General features: G+C 33.4%; 1 protein-coding gene across 1 annotated transcript in view; it reads right to left on the reverse strand.

Annotated features, from left to right (window-relative positions):
• Positions 1–17348, reverse strand: part of Dhc1 (dynein axonemal heavy chain 1) — a 99769-nt gene that overhangs the window by 74049 nt on the left and 8372 nt on the right. The window contains exons 11-17 of the mRNA XM_089700618.1: positions 13522–13703; positions 12906–13109; positions 12270–12543; positions 12053–12107; positions 11831–11970; positions 10930–11075; positions 10132–10264 (exon numbers count right to left, since the gene is read on the reverse strand). Of these exons, the coding sequence (XP_089556744.1) occupies positions 10132–10264; positions 10930–11075; positions 11831–11970; positions 12053–12107; positions 12270–12543; positions 12906–13109; positions 13522–13703 (1134 nt within the window). The remainder of the gene's footprint in view (positions 1–10131; positions 10265–10929; positions 11076–11830; positions 11971–12052; positions 12108–12269; positions 12544–12905; positions 13110–13521; positions 13704–17348) is intronic.

A 17348-nucleotide genomic window follows, 5' to 3' on the forward strand; every position in this document is an offset into this window, starting at 1 on the left:
TTTCCGCGTAATTTCTGATTTTTGGTTTATTTCAAGGTTTAAATAATAAAATAATATTTACCAAAATTTAAAATAATCCTTTTTTACTTTATAGCATTCAAAAATACAAATTTTGTTTGTGGCGGCAATCTTTCCAATACCAAAGTGATTTTGGAACGACTGCGGATAGAGACTTTTACCCGCACGTAAACCAGGATATTATAAATATTAAAAGGTCTAGTGATATTACAGCGCTTGCGCTAAAATAAACGAGAGCGTGCTACTGTTTCAGTTAGCCGGAGCTTTTGCTCTTTGAAGACCGTCTTAACAGCAATTTACGTAAAATTTTAAGAAAATAGACAAAGTATTGAAAACATTTAAAAGTTTTCGTCAATTAATTATTATCAGGAGAAAATATACACAATATGAAAAAAATAAAATTCTAGCCTAATACTTCCAACAAACATCGCCGTGACCAAGTTGCAGCAAATTTTTACAATTTTTACGCAAGCATCCATACTACAAAATATCTATAAAATCAGTAATCACTACTTATAGTTTATAACAAAATCGCTTTCTCTGTCCTTATATCCCACGGGCGAAGCCGGGGCGGACCGCCAGTTAAAATTCCTTTTTTTATTTTTAGTTAATTCGATTCCCGGTAGAAGCAAGTGAATTTTCGAAAATCTTTGAATGCAGTTCTATTTCCAATTAAAAATAAAGGAATATTATAAATTTTATAAAGAATAGAAAAAATTCGATCACGAGGCGGGACTCGAACCCGCATCCTTTCGCGCCATTCCGGGGCGGGCATAAAGGAATATTTCTTTTCAACAAAATTTGCTATCTCCAGTATTTCAGTTCTTTCCCTCCAGGGCCCATAATTTTGAGACATTTTTACAATGAATTGGAAGTATTCGAATCCGCGTTTAAAAATGTCTGATTAATTACAAAGAAAGATTTAAATGGCAATTGAAAAAAAATCACATAAAACTAAATAAAAAAATATATTTAACATAATATTAAATTTATTTTTCTAACTAGCTTCCGCCCGCGACTCCGTCCGCGCGGATGTCGGTCTTCGAGTGGATGGTTTATTTGTCCATTTTGAGTAACTCTGACAATGATATCTTATAAATATCTATTGGACCCAAATACGGCTAGGCATATAATAATAAACGTCTATGGATAAAACTGAAAAATTAAGATAAAAAGTATCCTATTACGCCCAGGATAATAAGGTATAATTATACCAAGTTTCATTGAAATCGAACCGTTAGTTTTCACGTGATGTCTTCACATACAGACACACAGACAAAAATTTTTTTAATCACATATTTGGGGTTGGTATCGATCCAGTAACACCCCCTGCTATTTATTTTTTCAATATTTTCAATATACAGAATTGACCCTTCTACAGATTTATTATATGTATCTTCTCTTATATATAAAAATGAATCGCAAAATGTGTTGGTAAGCGCATAACTCGAGAACGGCTGAACCGATTTCGATAATTCTTTTTTTATTATATTCCTTGAAGTACGAGGATGGTTTTAATGTAGAGAAAACGTAAATATGTACCACGGGCGAAGCTGGGGCGGACCGCTAATAGATAATAATAATGTATCATTTTGTATTATAAATCAAGTTTAATAGTAAATCTCATCATAATCGGGGTGACATTCGCACTGCGGCACCCCTATGAAATTGATTTGGAACGACTGCGGGTACTTATACCCGCACGTGTACCAGGACAATATGAATTACTAAAGGTATGGGTATTATTACAGCGCTTGCGCTAAAATAAACGAGAGCGTGCTAAAGTTCTGTTTCAGTTAGGCGGAGCTTTTGATCTTTGTAGGCCGTCTAGACAGAAACAGAATCCTCATTTTACATTAATTTTAAGAAAATAGATTAAGGACTTAATTAGTGTTTTTGCCATTACCAAAATGCAGCTATTACTTCCAAATTCCAATTCTTACACAATTGATTCTTAAAAGAAGATCCATGCTACAATTATAAACCAGATGTCATATGAGATAAAAACAACTACAAATTAATGAATATAAGAGGATAGAAAAATAATAAAATACAAAATAGTTCATTGCAATGCAGTTTTAGTACGACAAAGATCCAATAATCTTCTTCTTGATTGATACCACATTGATAGGCAACGTCCAATTTATAATCGACTTCTTTATTCCCGGACGCTTTAAGAAGAAGTAAGCACTATTATTTCTCAGGTTATATAACAATTTAATTACAAACATAGGCTTATGATATTTCAAAAAGTTATATTTTCCCTACAATATTTTCCATGCGACTCTTGCGTGTAAATTCTGTAGAATTAAAAAATTTAATTCATTGTATTTTTTAAGGTTTTATTTTTTTAAAGTCCAATTAAAAACCTATTATAATAAAAACAGATGTAAATTTACAAAATAGTATTCTCCAAATATATATATAAAACCATCATACAAATTTAAGTTAATAACTCTAATCTTTAGTTACCTTAATATCATCTGGAACATGTCTAGCTACCGCTCAGCAAGTTTCATACGCACGCGGTACGCAACGAGATTCTTCTGAGAACCTAATATGTAATAAGTTATTTTAAGAATTTTACAAACAAAACCTTGTTATTTCAAAGCATTATTATTTTCACTACAATATTTTTCATGCGACACGCTTCCGTGTAAATTCTGTAGAATTAAAAAATAAACAAAATTCATGATTTATTAACATTTCATCTTAATATGTATAAATCTCGTGTCACAATGTTTGTCCTCAATAGACTCCTAAACCACTTAACCGATTATAATAAAATTCGCACACCATGTGCAGTTCGATCCAACTGGAGAGATATCCCACGGGAAAGGGAACTATGCGGGGTTTTCTCTGAAAACGCGGGCGAAGCCGCGGGCGGAAAGCTAGTTTATTTATAAATTAACTAGTTTATTAATATTATCAGTACCTACCTATTGAAAATAAATTAATGCATTTTTTAATTTTTCCTGTTTTTAATTTTTTTTAATCCACAATTTTGAACAGAGTGCGGGAAGAGTGCGGGTTATTTTGCCATACAAAATTAATTTTGGAACGTCTGCGGCTAGAAAATTATACCCGCACGTGTACCAGGATGTTATGAATTCAAAAAGGTTGAATTATTACAGCGCCTGCGCCAAAGAGAACGAAAGGGTGTACAGTTCTGTTTCTGGTAGGCGGAGCTTTTGATGTTCGTAGCACGTTCGTAGGTGTTCGTAGAACGCCGAGACAGCAATATATACAATTCAATTTTATAGTTACAATCCAAAGTTATTAACTAGTTAAGTTTAAAACATCACAAAAGATCACTTTTCAGATGCAGACAGCATTCACTGCAATATACGAATATAAAAAATTAAAATTAAATATTTTAATATACTCGAAAAATTAAAAAAAATATTGGTTGTCTGTAAAGTCGGTTTACTGACGATAGTTGAATGTTACAACGTCCGATTGTGAGTCTTGGTCGCTCAATCCGCGCTCTCGCTTGCGCTTCAAGCATTACATGGAACGCCTCAGAGCGAGGTAACGCCGCATGAGTCATGTTTTTTCGCGCGTGCAGCCGGCTCTATCGAATTATAAGACGTTGTCACGTCAAAAAAACTGTGTTATTAATAGATAAAAAACTCAACCTTATAATTCATTTCTGAATGTTGTTTTCAACTCAGTAGAAGAAAACACAAGTCCGTACATACCTTTTTAAAGAAATTTATGTAATAAATATGAAAAAAATCTCTGCAGCTGGCATCAAATATGCTAATTTAAATTTTATTTTTTACTAGGCTTCGCCCGTGGTACATATTTCGCAATAAAAGGTAGCCTATGTCCTTTCTCGGGTATCAAAATATCTCCATACCAAATTTCATGCAAATTGGTTCAGTAGTTTGGGCGTGATTGAGTAACAGACAGACAGACAGAGTTACTTTCGCATTTATAATATTAGTATGGATGATAAGGTACCTTACAGCTAGTGATACAATTTTTGAGATATATAAATACTAAGCTACGCCAATTAAAAGGTACACCAATAGGTAGTAAAAAATAATATACGTATGTGAACAAAGACTAGTATAAGAATTTTACAAATGATAAGAGAAAAGATATAAATAAGAAAAAAGATATAATATTAAATTAAATATGGATTGTAAATTTTTCCCATCACTAAGTTTTCCTTGTAATTAATTTATTTTAAGTATTTCTGATTCCTGATTAAGGGTTAATTAAAACACATATTTAGCAAAAGTAAATAAGATAATAACTTATTTCAATTTATGTACTTATCTTTTTTTTTCCTACTTTTTCGCGTCAAGTTTGCAGCGGCAATCTTACCGGGGGCACCCGGGGGTACAAAGTGATTTTAGAAAGCTGCGGGTAAAAATTTATACCCGCACGTGTACTAGGACATCATGAATTTTAAAAGGTCTTGCTATTACTGTGCTTGCGTTAAAATAAACGAAAGAAAGCTAAAGTTCTGTTTCAGGTAGGCGGAGCTTCATAGTCTTGTAGACCGCCTTGTCAGAAATACATTTGTCTCTAAATTTTAAAGTGGTCTGAAATCGAAGTTTACGCAAAGTTTTCGTCAATTATAAGAACACACATATAAAGTACAACTTAAAAAAAGTCAGATTTATGCATAAAATATATTCAGTACAATGCCGCCGCAAGTAAATTGTTAGCGCAAACTGATTATAAACATCGCCATGACCAAGTTGCTGCAAATATTCATCAATTCTTACACAAACGTCCATAATAAAATATAAACTAGTGATAAGAAGTAGCAAGCAACAGTGTAACTAATTAAATACATTTAGTAATATGAATTTATCTACATAATATTCGCAGTACGGCAGTTTTTCATGCGTGTTAATTAAATTGAGAAGTTCCAATAAATCAAACCAATTAATCAAAAATGTCCTAAAATAAAAATTACCATCATCATCATCAGCCCATATATTATGTTCCCACTGCTGGGACACGGGCCTTCTGTGAGGATACAGGCCACAATCCAACACGCTGGCCAAAACTTATCATAATAAAAATGAATAAAATGTGACAGCTTTGACACAGGTTGTGACAGGGTTTAACAATTTACGCGAAGACGACGGACGTCTGATAAATGAAATAAAATTCATGATATTTTTAATATTTCATAATTTTTAAATTATTATCAGTAAGTACATTGAAAAATAATTCCTTAACGTTTTTTTTAAATAATTTTTCCTTTTTAATTTTTTAATCCACAATTTTGAATGGAGTGCGGTTATTTTGCCATACAAAATTGATTTTGGAACGTCTGCGGCTAGAAAATTATACCCGCACGTATACCAGGAAGTTATGAATTCAAAAAGGTTGAATTATTATAGCGCCTGCGCCAAAACAAACGAAAGGGTGTACTTACAGTTCTGTTTCAGGTAGGCGGAGCTTAATGTTCGTAGCATTGTCATAGGTGTTCGTAGAACGCCGAGACAGCAATACATATTAGGTACAAATCAACTTTATATTAGTTAGGAACCAAAGTTTTTAAGTTAAGTTTAAAACACCTATAGATCACTTTTTAGATCAGTGCAGACAGAATTCACTGCAATAAACGAAATATTACTCAAAAAAGTTTAACAAACTGTGTTCTTGATGGATAAAAACTCATCCTTAATATTCATACTTATAATTCAACATTTCTGAATGTTGTTTTCAACTTAGTCGAAGACAATGCGTTCCTTTTTAAAAAATCTTATGTAATAAATATAAAAAAAATCTCAGCAGCTTGCATCGAATGTTTTTTCCTTTTTTGGTAAATTTTCCCTTCAGAAAGTTTTCTTTGCGGCACACGTGCCTGTAATTTCTGATTCCTAATATAAGCCTAATATTTTTCAAATATTTTTAAATAAATAAGATTATAACTTATTTCAATGATTCTATCTTTCTTTACTTTTTAATCTTTTAAAATAGATACAAATTTTGTTTGTAGATCTTACAATAATTTTTAAAGCAATCAATAATAATAAATATTCTAAGATCTCATGGCTCTATCTCACCATAATCGAGGGGACATTCCGCACTGCGGCACCTTCAATATTGATTTGGAACGACTGCGGATAGAAACTTATACCCGCACGTGTACCAGGACAATATGAATTACAAAAGGTCTAGCTATCACATCGCTTGCGCTAAAATTAACGAAAGGGTGCTAAAGTTCTGTTTCAAGTAGGCGGAGCTTTTACTCTTTGTAGACATAATACGGCAATATCTTCGTTCTTATATTTGGCTCGTCATTTTACGTTAAGTTTTAGACAAAGCACTTAATTTGAAAGTTTTCAATTAGTTTTAAGTAGAAAATATTCAGAACATTGAAGGAGCATATAAATCATAAGATTTGCCATTCAAAACAAACATTTCCATTGCCAAAATGCAGTAATCATTAAATTCTTACACACTTGAATCCCAAAAGCAGATAGGTAAAAGAGTCCAATGCAATTCAGTATTAGTACGAAAGAGATCAAAAAATCTCTATACGCACCATCCCATTTAATATCTTATAAAATCCCGGACGCTATAAGTAGAAGTAGTAGGTACACAATTATTACACAGGTTTGAAGTGATTTTATATTAAACTAGCGGTCCGCCCCGGCTTCATATTTACGTTTTTGCTACATAAGAAATGGTTCCTCGTACTTCAAGAAATATAATAAAAAAAATATCAAATGTTGAAATCGGTCCATCCGTTCACGCGTGATGCCGTGAGAAGACGGGTTTCATTTTTATATATATAGATTTTTTATTTTTAAGTGAAACTTCTTCAGGTGCGCTGAGAGTAATATGACAAGGAGGGACAGGACCTTCAGGACCTTCACATCATGGAGTAAGGCGACGATTTTTGTATCTTTGAATGTTGACTAAGAAGTTTCGTTTCTAACACGTGTGCTCAGAACACACGCTCTTTCTTTTAAGAATAATTTAATAACAAACAAAACGTAGTTACTATTATTTGCAAAGAATTGTTTTTATTTTCTCTACAGTATTTTTCATGCGACACACTTGCGTGTAAATTTAAAATACAAACAAAATTATTCAAAATTTTATCAGTAAAAGTAAAGTGTAATCTATTGAAAAATAATTAAAGCATTTTTAAAATATTTTTTTTCCTTTTTAGTGTATTTTTAACACAATTCTGAATGAGCTACGGGTTATTTTGCCATAGAAAATTTATTTTGGTACGTCTGCGGCTAGAAAATTATACCCGCACGTGTACCAGGATGATACGAATTCGAAAAGGTTGAATTATTACAGCGCCTGCGCCAAAACAAACGAAAGGGTTTTGTTTCAGGTAGGCGAAGCTTCTGATGTTCGTAGCACGTTCGTAGACCTCCGAGACAGGAATTTATATTTTAGTTCTTAAATTTATTGTTGTTAGAACTCAAAGTTTTTGTTAAGTTTAAGCAAAATAACACTTTTCAGAACATTGCAATAATACAAACATATAGTTTACTTGAGTAAACTTCGACATTTTCAGATTCGAAATTTCAAATTCACATTGAGATAAGTAGAACAATAATAAAAGGCAAAACAGTAAATTTTAATTATTGTACACGACAAAGTACAAAAAACCGTCTTCTTGATAACACGCCGTCCAATTTATCACCGAGTTTTTAATTCCCATAAACGCTTGTACGCACGCAGTTTTCTTTCATTTAAAATAATGGAATGTTTTCTTTGAGTAAAAATATCTACCTACAGTATTAAGAGTAAGTTCTCTTTAGGAGATGTGACAAAATACTACTCTGTAGTCTGTACCTATACTTATAAAAATCTGACTCGGCCGATTGAGCTAAAAGTAACAGAATGTATTTTGCTCATAGATATTATTCTAAAAAAAATATATTCCTTCTCTACATTTTTTTTCTGTGCGTGTAATTTCTGTAAGAGTTCTTAAAAATCCTTATTCATGATTATATACATATAAATAATAATTATTTATAATATTTCCAATAGATAATTCTATTGAAAGATAACAATAAATTAAAACAACATTTTTTTTAATTACATTTTTCTTTTTTGTAATTTTCAAAATCTACAATTTTGAATGGGGGTCATTATGCCATACAAAATTGATTTTGGAACGTCTGCGGAAAGAAAATTATACCCGCACGTGTACCAGGATGTTACAAAATTAAAAAGGTTGAACTATTACAGCGCTTGCGCTAAAATAAACGAAAGGGTTGTACACTGTACAAGTTCTGTTTCAGTTAGGCGGAGATTTTCATGTTCGTAGCACGTTCGTAGACCGCCGAGACAGGAATATACATATTTTGTACCTTAACTATATTGTTAGAAACATAAGATTCTACGATACCTTTTAAAAAAATAATAATTTAATTTAAGTATCTATAAAATCACTATTCTTAATAATAAAAGCCCACAAGCAATTTTTTTTAGACAATGTAAGCTGCATACTACAGCTACCTAGATGTACAAAAGATCAGTGCAGAAATTGCTACATGGTATAAAAGAAACTTGCTGTCCCTGTCTATCTGTTTGGAAAAGTTTTTTTCGATACCACTGTCTATTTACAAAAAAAAACTTTTCTTTGCATCTAATTTGCTAAGTTTACTACAAAGCGGACGAAGCCGGGCGCGAGAAGTTAATAATAAATAAATAGGATTTTTTTTAATTGCAGCTATTTTGAAGTATTTTAATATAGCAACCATAACTAAGATTTATAAACATTATATGTATAGAATAAGTATATTGATAAATACACTTATAAATAATTGATAAATGAAATATAAATAATATAAAGTAATTGAATAAAATTTGATTATTTTTGTTACAAAAATTTCACAAAAATAATTATTGTTTTCGTCGTTTCGTTCTATCGCATAATTTCTGTAGAGTTCTGAAAATGTTTCGTTTAAAATCAATTATTATTTTTTTTTACTAATTCATTATCATCCCGTTTGGCATTTAACAACACAACTTTTTTGTGGCACGCAAATTTCTACGTGCAAAAATTATTTTAAAACGTCTGCGTATAGAAAGTTATACCCGCACAAGTACCAGGATATTATGAATTTCGAAAGCTTTAGTCATTAGGGCGCCTGCGCTAAAAGAAACGAGAGGGTGCAAAAGTTCTAGTCTAAGATCCCACAGCTGGATTAGTGCGTTCATAGTTTTTTTGATAAAACCAAAATTTTATGTATATTTATAATAAGGAAAATATATATCGACTAGGTTGCCAGTCAAAATTTGAACGAAATGTTTCCGAAAAATTGATTAGAATTTTTGAAGTGAAAACTTCTTTAGCGGCGTTGAGCACTTTTTCTGTAATGGGTATTAAATCTTATACTCGCGTCAGGACACGTGACCTGATCGAAAAAGCGTAAGACGGATACCATTCACAAATATCAAACATGCTCAACGTTAATAATCAAGTTTTCACTTCTGCCGGCACTCCCGGAGTGCAACCCGTCTTTTTTTTTATTTAAAAATGCTTGGGGCCAAATGTTGACTGGCAACCTAGTCGATATAATATATTCTCTTTATCATAAATATAAATAAAATTATGGTACTAATAAGCAAAAAAACTTTGAACGCAGTAATCCTACTGTGGGATCTCGTACTATTCTGTCACAGGTAGGCGGAGCTCTTCATCTTTGTAGACAGCCTAGACAGCAATATATTGTGTTCTCTTTTTCATGCCGCACCTTACCGCTTTTATGCCGCATTTAGTTTATACCAATATAAATTAAAAATACGTAAATCTTTAATAAATATCACTTTTTCATTTAATTTTAATGTCACAAAATTATTTGGGACTTATTTTATTATGTGTTTCACAATAAGAATGTCCCTAGCGATCGTATAACGGTAATTTTCAGAATAATTTTTAAAGAAAAGCCGCAAATACGCCGATAAAGTACGGCTTGTTAGCTACTGAGTTATTAGGAGAGTATGACAGCGTAGAAGATGGAAAAACAGGGGTGGGAGGAGCTTTTCACATGGAAGTTAAAAGGGCTTATGTTAAAATGTAGTTAACATGCTAAAGTGTGACGTATTGATAATTATGAAAAAGGTAATAGTTAAAAAATGGTAATAGAAGTTTATCGAACTTACCAGCAATTTCATTGTCTTGTGAAAATTGTTTGATAATGAGGTCCAAAGCCCGTCTTGTGACTTTGATGAGCACGTCGACAACTTTGCGGCTGTAGTAACGACGCATTTCGATGACAGCATTCTTGACCATCTCCTACGTAAAAAACAACACTCATTAGGAATATTTAATAGTTTAAAATTATCATTTATAGTGTGTGCATAAAGCTAAATCAAAATTTACTGTAATATTTGGTTAATTTTTATCTTTATATTGTGCTTGAAAATTGTCGCATGTAAAAATGTTTATTTCAGCACAATTTTATGGATTTTTTAAATATTCGTCATGTGCTTAATGTTAAAATTTATAAATAATGGTGACATTTCGCCACATCACTAAAAAAATATTTTTGAAGTGAAACTTCTATAATAGGCGCGTTGAGAATAAAATTTCAAGGTCGCGTCATGGCAATACCGTTACTTCATGGAGTAAGGCGACGATTTTGTTACTTTTGAAACTTCCCAAAGAAATTTCACACTGACACGCTCTTTTTAGGGTTCGGTACCCAAAGGGTAAAACGGGACCCTATTACTAAGACTTCGTTATCTGTCTGTCTCCAGGCTGTATCTCATAAACCGTGATAGCCAGAAAGCTGAAATTTTCACAAATGATTTATTTCCGTTGCCGCTAGAAGAACAAACACTAAAAATTAAAAAAAGTAAAATATTAAGGGGGTCCCCATAGCATGGAACCCTTCATGCGCGAGTCCGACTCGCACTTGGCCGGTGTTTTTTTCTATTTTTTTTTCTTTTTTTTGTCACCTGCATGCTCTTAGACAGCCCGCCAGCAGGTATGGACAGCAGGCGGTGCGGGCTCTCGAAGCACTCCCAGACCGCCGACCAGTCCTGCTGACCGCTGCTCGTGCTCTCGAGGGTGGACGCCGTACCGCTGCCCGTGTGCTGCTCGTCTATAGGGCATTTAAGGGTTGATTTTTCAATCCTTGGTTAAAACTTATTCATCGAATAACGTATAAAACTATTATTTCAAAAATGTATTCTAATTGTCCGTATATGACAGTTTACAGGTGACATTTTAAAATGTTCGTGTAATACTTTATTGGACGGATTAATTTTAACCAAGGATTGAAAAATCGGCCCTAAAAAGAGTAGATTTCAATTAATAGAACTTAATGGTATTTATTACCACAAAACAATTTACACGCAGTCTAAACCAGGTATCTGTCACTTTAATAGTTGTCTATGTGAAATACGACAAAACTAGATTAAAGAGAACTCGCGCTTAAAGATAAACCATGTCTAAAGATTTTTGTGATAAGACAGTACAACATTGGACATATTTCATTGAACAATGGAAAAGGAACATATTCCGAAGAATAGAAAAAAAATCGATCACGAGGCAGGATTCGTACCTGCGTTTTTCGTCTTGCCGGGGCGATTCACCTCGTGATTGTTTTGTTTCTCTTCTTTATAAAATATAATTTATAGTATTTGAATGCTATAAAATTAATTATTATCAGGAATATATTACAGTTTTATTTAAAAAAAAATATATGCGAATGACTAAGAAAAAGGGTGAATTAAATTGTGATTAAAAATATTTAAGTAAAAAAATCGGTGTTTATTTTGATAACCTAAATGATAAAATTAGCATCAGTTATTTTATAAAGTTGTTAAATTACTTATAAGTTGTTAAATATATTACCATCAGCAATAAGAAATTCGAAGTCGGGGTTAATTTCGGCTGGTTTTATTTGATGCGCCGCTTTTTTAACAAGATCCAGTACTTCCTCCACAGCTTCTTCTACCATTAAGCTTTTTCGGTTTAACTCCACACACGCATTTCTATTTTAAAAACCAATAATTCAATTTTAATTCATAATTAATACTAGTTTATCAATAATTTTAGAAATCAGTATTCACTGACCTGCAGTTAGTTTCAACGTATTCAATAAATTCCTCAACTGCCCACGGAGTTTCTTCTAAAAAAAATTACATATTTATGATAGAAAATTTTAGGTAATCTAAATCGATTAAAAATCCATTTTTTATGACTACGCCTAAATAACTTTAACATGTACTAATCAGGTATTATTAATTGATGTAATGTTTAACGACTACAATAAATTTTAATCAAAAATTACCAGGCAAATTAATCAGCGTGACCTCTTGCATCCCGGACAGGACGTAAATAATCCTGTTCGAGTATATATCATGTACCCTGGTTACCAGGACATCAAAGCTGTTGATAGCTGCGTTCGCTTTATCTATGAACAGTTTCCAGTCCTCACTCGTCCAGGTGACTGACTTCAAGCCGGGCAGGAGAAGAGACGAGAGACGAACAACTTGAGGTAAGAGGAGCGGACGAACTTCTAATTTTACTTGGCGGACACTGCGTAAGTAGTCTTCTAGCAGGAACTATGGGTATGGGACATGGGTATAATTTAATTATATCTGATTTTATTTATTCACTTATTTAAGCAAAAATAAATACAACAGATCACGATCTTGTTGGACCTATAGGCGTTACCAAACGCGAACCCAACAAAATGTGTCCAATTATTATATCATTGCGATACAGTTTAAGACGATTCAGGTGATACAGTGATTAAAATGATATGAAGAGTGTATGGTATAAGGTATGTGTGTCATTCAATTACGCTTAAGTGATCTTGCAGTAATGCAGTTGTATTAGTATTAAGTAAGTAAATATTTAAACATCTGAACCTTCAAATTCACTGTTTAAAATTAAACTTCACATAAATATTATATTTAATTACCTGCAGAGAATCATTAACTAGTGTGAAATAATGTTTCTTAGCGTACAAGGAATGGCAGACAATCGGTAAGTCGACGCCCATCTTGACGAGGCAGTCAGATTCACGTATCAACAATCTGATGGTGTGATCCAAGTTCACGCTTATTAGACCCGAGTCGTCGATTTTTAGCAAAGTATTGTTCAAGCTGTCGTCTACGTCCCATAGCTGCAACGTATACAGAATAATTGTATTGTATTGTATATTGCATAAATAATATAGTAATTTTCAGATGCTTAATTTTTATCTAAGAAAAAATTAAGCATCTGAAATGCTTAATTTTGCTTGATGCTTAATTTTTTTAAGAAAAAATCTTCTTAACTTTTTTTGTATTATTTTTTATAATTATTAACAACGTAGCTCTGAAAACTAATGCATAATCTGTATTGGACCTTTTTAATCATCTTATCTTTTTTAAACCTTCAAAATTATTACTTTTGCAATACTTAGGATAATATTTGTCTATACAATTAAATGAATAAAAATAAATATTTATTTTGCTCAAGTTCAATATAAGAATATTTCGTTTTTCGTTTAGTAATATTTTAAACAACTTTGAACTACGAGGAAGTAAACTAACATTCTGATTCATCCACACCGCGCTCATGGTGCCCTCGTAGTTGTGTATCAAAGTTTTCGTAGCCTGGTACTTCCGTAGCATGTCCGCGGCCGCCGGCAGCGCGCGTAGCACCGGGTGCGCGCACACGCTCTCCACCGTCTCCGTCATGTTGAACATCAGACATCGGGCCCATTTTATACGACCTGCATATTTGTTTTGACAAATTGTTTAAAACTTTGATAACTTTAGTACGTGGACGTGTGTAGTAACTGGAACTTACTTATAACTGGAACATTTAACAAGTTTGCTTAGAAATAAATATTCAGAATTATAAATTATCAAGATTCAGCACACCCTTACCCTTACTACCAATTAATAATATCAGTAATTAATTAATAAAATATTGCTTTAACTGATGATATAGCAGTAAGCTACGCTGCGAGTGCTACGACAAGGGTACGGTCTACGATAGTCTTTATTTCAAACATTTCTCGCAATAATTTATATTCGTTTGTATATCATTTAAGTAGAAGTCAGAAGTGTAGTAAGTAATAAAACGAGATATTTTTTAAATGACATAGCATTATTTGGGGGGGGGGGGGGCAAGTATCTCGCCTCGCGGCGGTGTGAAAAAAAGCTCCGGCTGAGTGGCCAGACGGCCGGAGTCTAGGGCGACTGAGTGAGGAACCTTCGGACTATCCGAGCGTTATCCAGAAGGACTGCCCGCTGTATCCGCACTGTCATGGGCTTTACCGGTAAATCCAACCTCCTTAAATATTGTTTTAAGGAGGCAGGAACCAGCCCATAGGTGGACACAACTATAGGGATTATCTCGGCAGATACACCGTCCCACATCTCGACAACCTCGTGCGCCAGATCCAGATATTTGAGCCGTTTATCTGACTCGGCCTTAACAAGATTGTCGTCATGTGGAATAGTGATGCATATAGCATTATTATTATTATTATTTGTAATTTGCTTGAGTTACATACAACCTAATAATAATTCATAACAAAAACATTAGACTTAAAAAATGGTACCATATAATTTGTAATATGGTTAGGGAGCCAGGTGCAAATTTGGTTAACTATTTCCTCTCAAGAGATAATTCGTCAGACGCATGAGAGTATAGTATTATAAAGCCTCGTGAACGTCAGCTGGCGCTCGGTTGGGGGGGTGAGCGGTTGTAGCCTCCCACGTACATAGGAAAAAAAATACATTCATTCATTCATTTCCTCTCAGCTAAAAATTTGTCAAATTGTAGCTAACCCAATATCTCAACGAAAAAAAATAGTCAGCTGGTTACAACATGGTGTATTATACGTCAGCTGGTGTCTCGAACATGAAAGTTAAATTTAAAGAAAAATTTATTTTCCGTTATTTCCTCTCAAACAAAAATTTACCTGATGATAGCTTATATGTAACTGTGGATAAATATATATGTCAGCTGGCTGTATCTTGGTGGAAAAACCGTCAGCTGATACGGAAGGCTACAACCGCTCTTCCCCCCAACCGAGCTCCAGCTGACGTTCACGAGGCTTCATAATACTATACTTTGATGCATTTTACTAATTACCGCTTGAGAGGAACTTGGTCATAAAATCTGCTGCTGGCTCCCGGACCAATAGAATAATACAAAAAAATTCAAAACGCCGGCTACATACGTTGGTTTCATACAACGCTATACGTAGGAGATATAGCTGTAGCTACATTTCCTACACGTGTAAGTACTAGACACGCAGAAACACATGGAGGTGGACTGGTGGAGGTATGTTATGTGAACATTGCGCGTTGCATGCAGTTATTGATTAATTTCCGGTGTTACTAAACAATCTATCCCAAGCCAAAAGTTACAACCATAGATGAAATAAACAATTGATTTATTGTCAAAAATGTACCCTAAATATGAGATTATTTATTTCGGACTTCATTAATGGTTATCGCTAAGCTAATATGTAGTATTAGCGGAAAATTTTCGAAAAGCACGTGTCGTCAATATATGTTCTATGCAACAACAATTTTTTTGTGGATTCGCGTTTATAACCACAACAGCAGCGCATAAGCCGTAGTGCGTAGTAGTACTGAACTTAATTAAATATATGAAACACACACTTCTTGCTATAAGAAAACAAAGACTTGAAATAAATTAACAATTGTGTAACTAACTGGGGTAATAACTAATATTATGCTTGGAAAAACTATTTTTTTCCAAGGGCTTTATTTTAATAATTCAAGCAACTTTCTGGTAACTGCAATAATGCCATAAATTATTAAATTTCTTAAATTAAATCATATTTGTAAGCATAATAAATTAATATTCATTATCTGTTTGTTACATGGTCGGTGGTGGCAGTACCTACTCCCAAGTCGTAACGACCTGTTTTCACCGTTGAAATAAAATTATAAATTATGAACGTAGAATTTTGTGCCTAGGACTATTTAATCAATTATAAGATTCTTCCTTTTTAAGTACCGTCAAATGTGGCTACTTGACCTTTACTTGGCAACTTGACCACACCTTCCGTTTAACAACAAAATATCAAATTTTGTAGAATTCAAAGCAAATTGACCTAACGTATCGATGTTGGTAGGTTTTTAAAATATTAATTGGCAACATATTTTAATTTTAAAGCGGTAACGCTGTTGGTTCTCGCAATATAACGTATCGAAGTGTGACTGTGACTAAGGATCTTTTGCCGGTGTCAGTATTATTATGTTTGTAGAGCTTAAACTGCACATCTCAGGTGAGTACAGTTTTGATATGTTGTGTAATAAACCCTAGAGATTGATTTTACAGTGGGAACTATCCAATTTTAGGCTCATCTGTCGAAATATTTGCTTGGGCATTGATGCCTCAGGTTAGGTCAAGTTGCCATTGACCGCTGCGTGGCAACTTGACCGACGCCTAGGGTTGACACAAAAAAATAACGTGACTGCATTTTTTCCTTTTTTTATCTGTTTCGAGTTTTGCATAGTAAAATCAATAAATTTGCTGCAAATTTCGGACAATCCAGATACTTATACTCTCTTTGATGACAACGATTTAGCATATTTCTAATGAAAAATAAATGTTTCCTTACCTGTTAATAAATACCTATAAGTATTAAGTAATATACATATACATATGTATTAAATTTAGACAGTTTATTGTAAAGCTTCGGGCTGCAATATTTAAAAAGTCGAAGACTTAAAAAATAATAGCAACTTAGCCTAAAACAAGAATGTTAAGCATCTACCTATGAAAACTGATGTGCAAGGTCAAGATACCACATCAGTGTCAACTTGACCTGTATTACGTTTATTTGTAAATAATGTCAGATTCAATATATTTTAAAGAAATACCTAGTAAAAGTGAACAAATCATAAAATGTTAATAAAAGTTTAACATAATTAAGTTAGCTAAGAAAAAGTAAAAAAATGTGGTCAAGTAGCCACATTTGACCGGTATGTACCTAAATTTTATAGAAATAGCCGCAAACATGTGTACTTTGTCTGAAAACTGTCTGAAGGTTGACGATGCGACCCTTTTTGGGGTAACGTGGATAAATATATAAATTTTACCTTAAAATAAAATTTGTATTATGTTTCCTAAGACGTCCGTAGTCCATTATGAGAGAGTACATCGCCTTTTTCCCCGTGAAGTCGCTAGATGGTGCTAGTTTTAAGCCCGTCACGTGGTACCGCCGCCAGCGCCGCGAGTGGTGGGAGACAAAACTCACCACAGTCCCGGCAAGCCACCAGAAATATTCTCATTGTTCGTCTCATAAATGATACGGAATGAATGGTGCAAAAATAACACCAGGAAGACCTTATCTGGACTACGGACGTCTTAGGAAACATAATACAAA

This window comes from Colias philodice, chromosome 1 (assembly GCF_061535455.1).
Source record: "Colias philodice isolate Cphi_HAF_F1 chromosome 1, ilColPhil1 Martin Lab GWU primary, whole genome shotgun sequence".
NCBI classification, from domain to species: domain Eukaryota; kingdom Metazoa; phylum Arthropoda; class Insecta; order Lepidoptera; family Pieridae; genus Colias; species Colias philodice.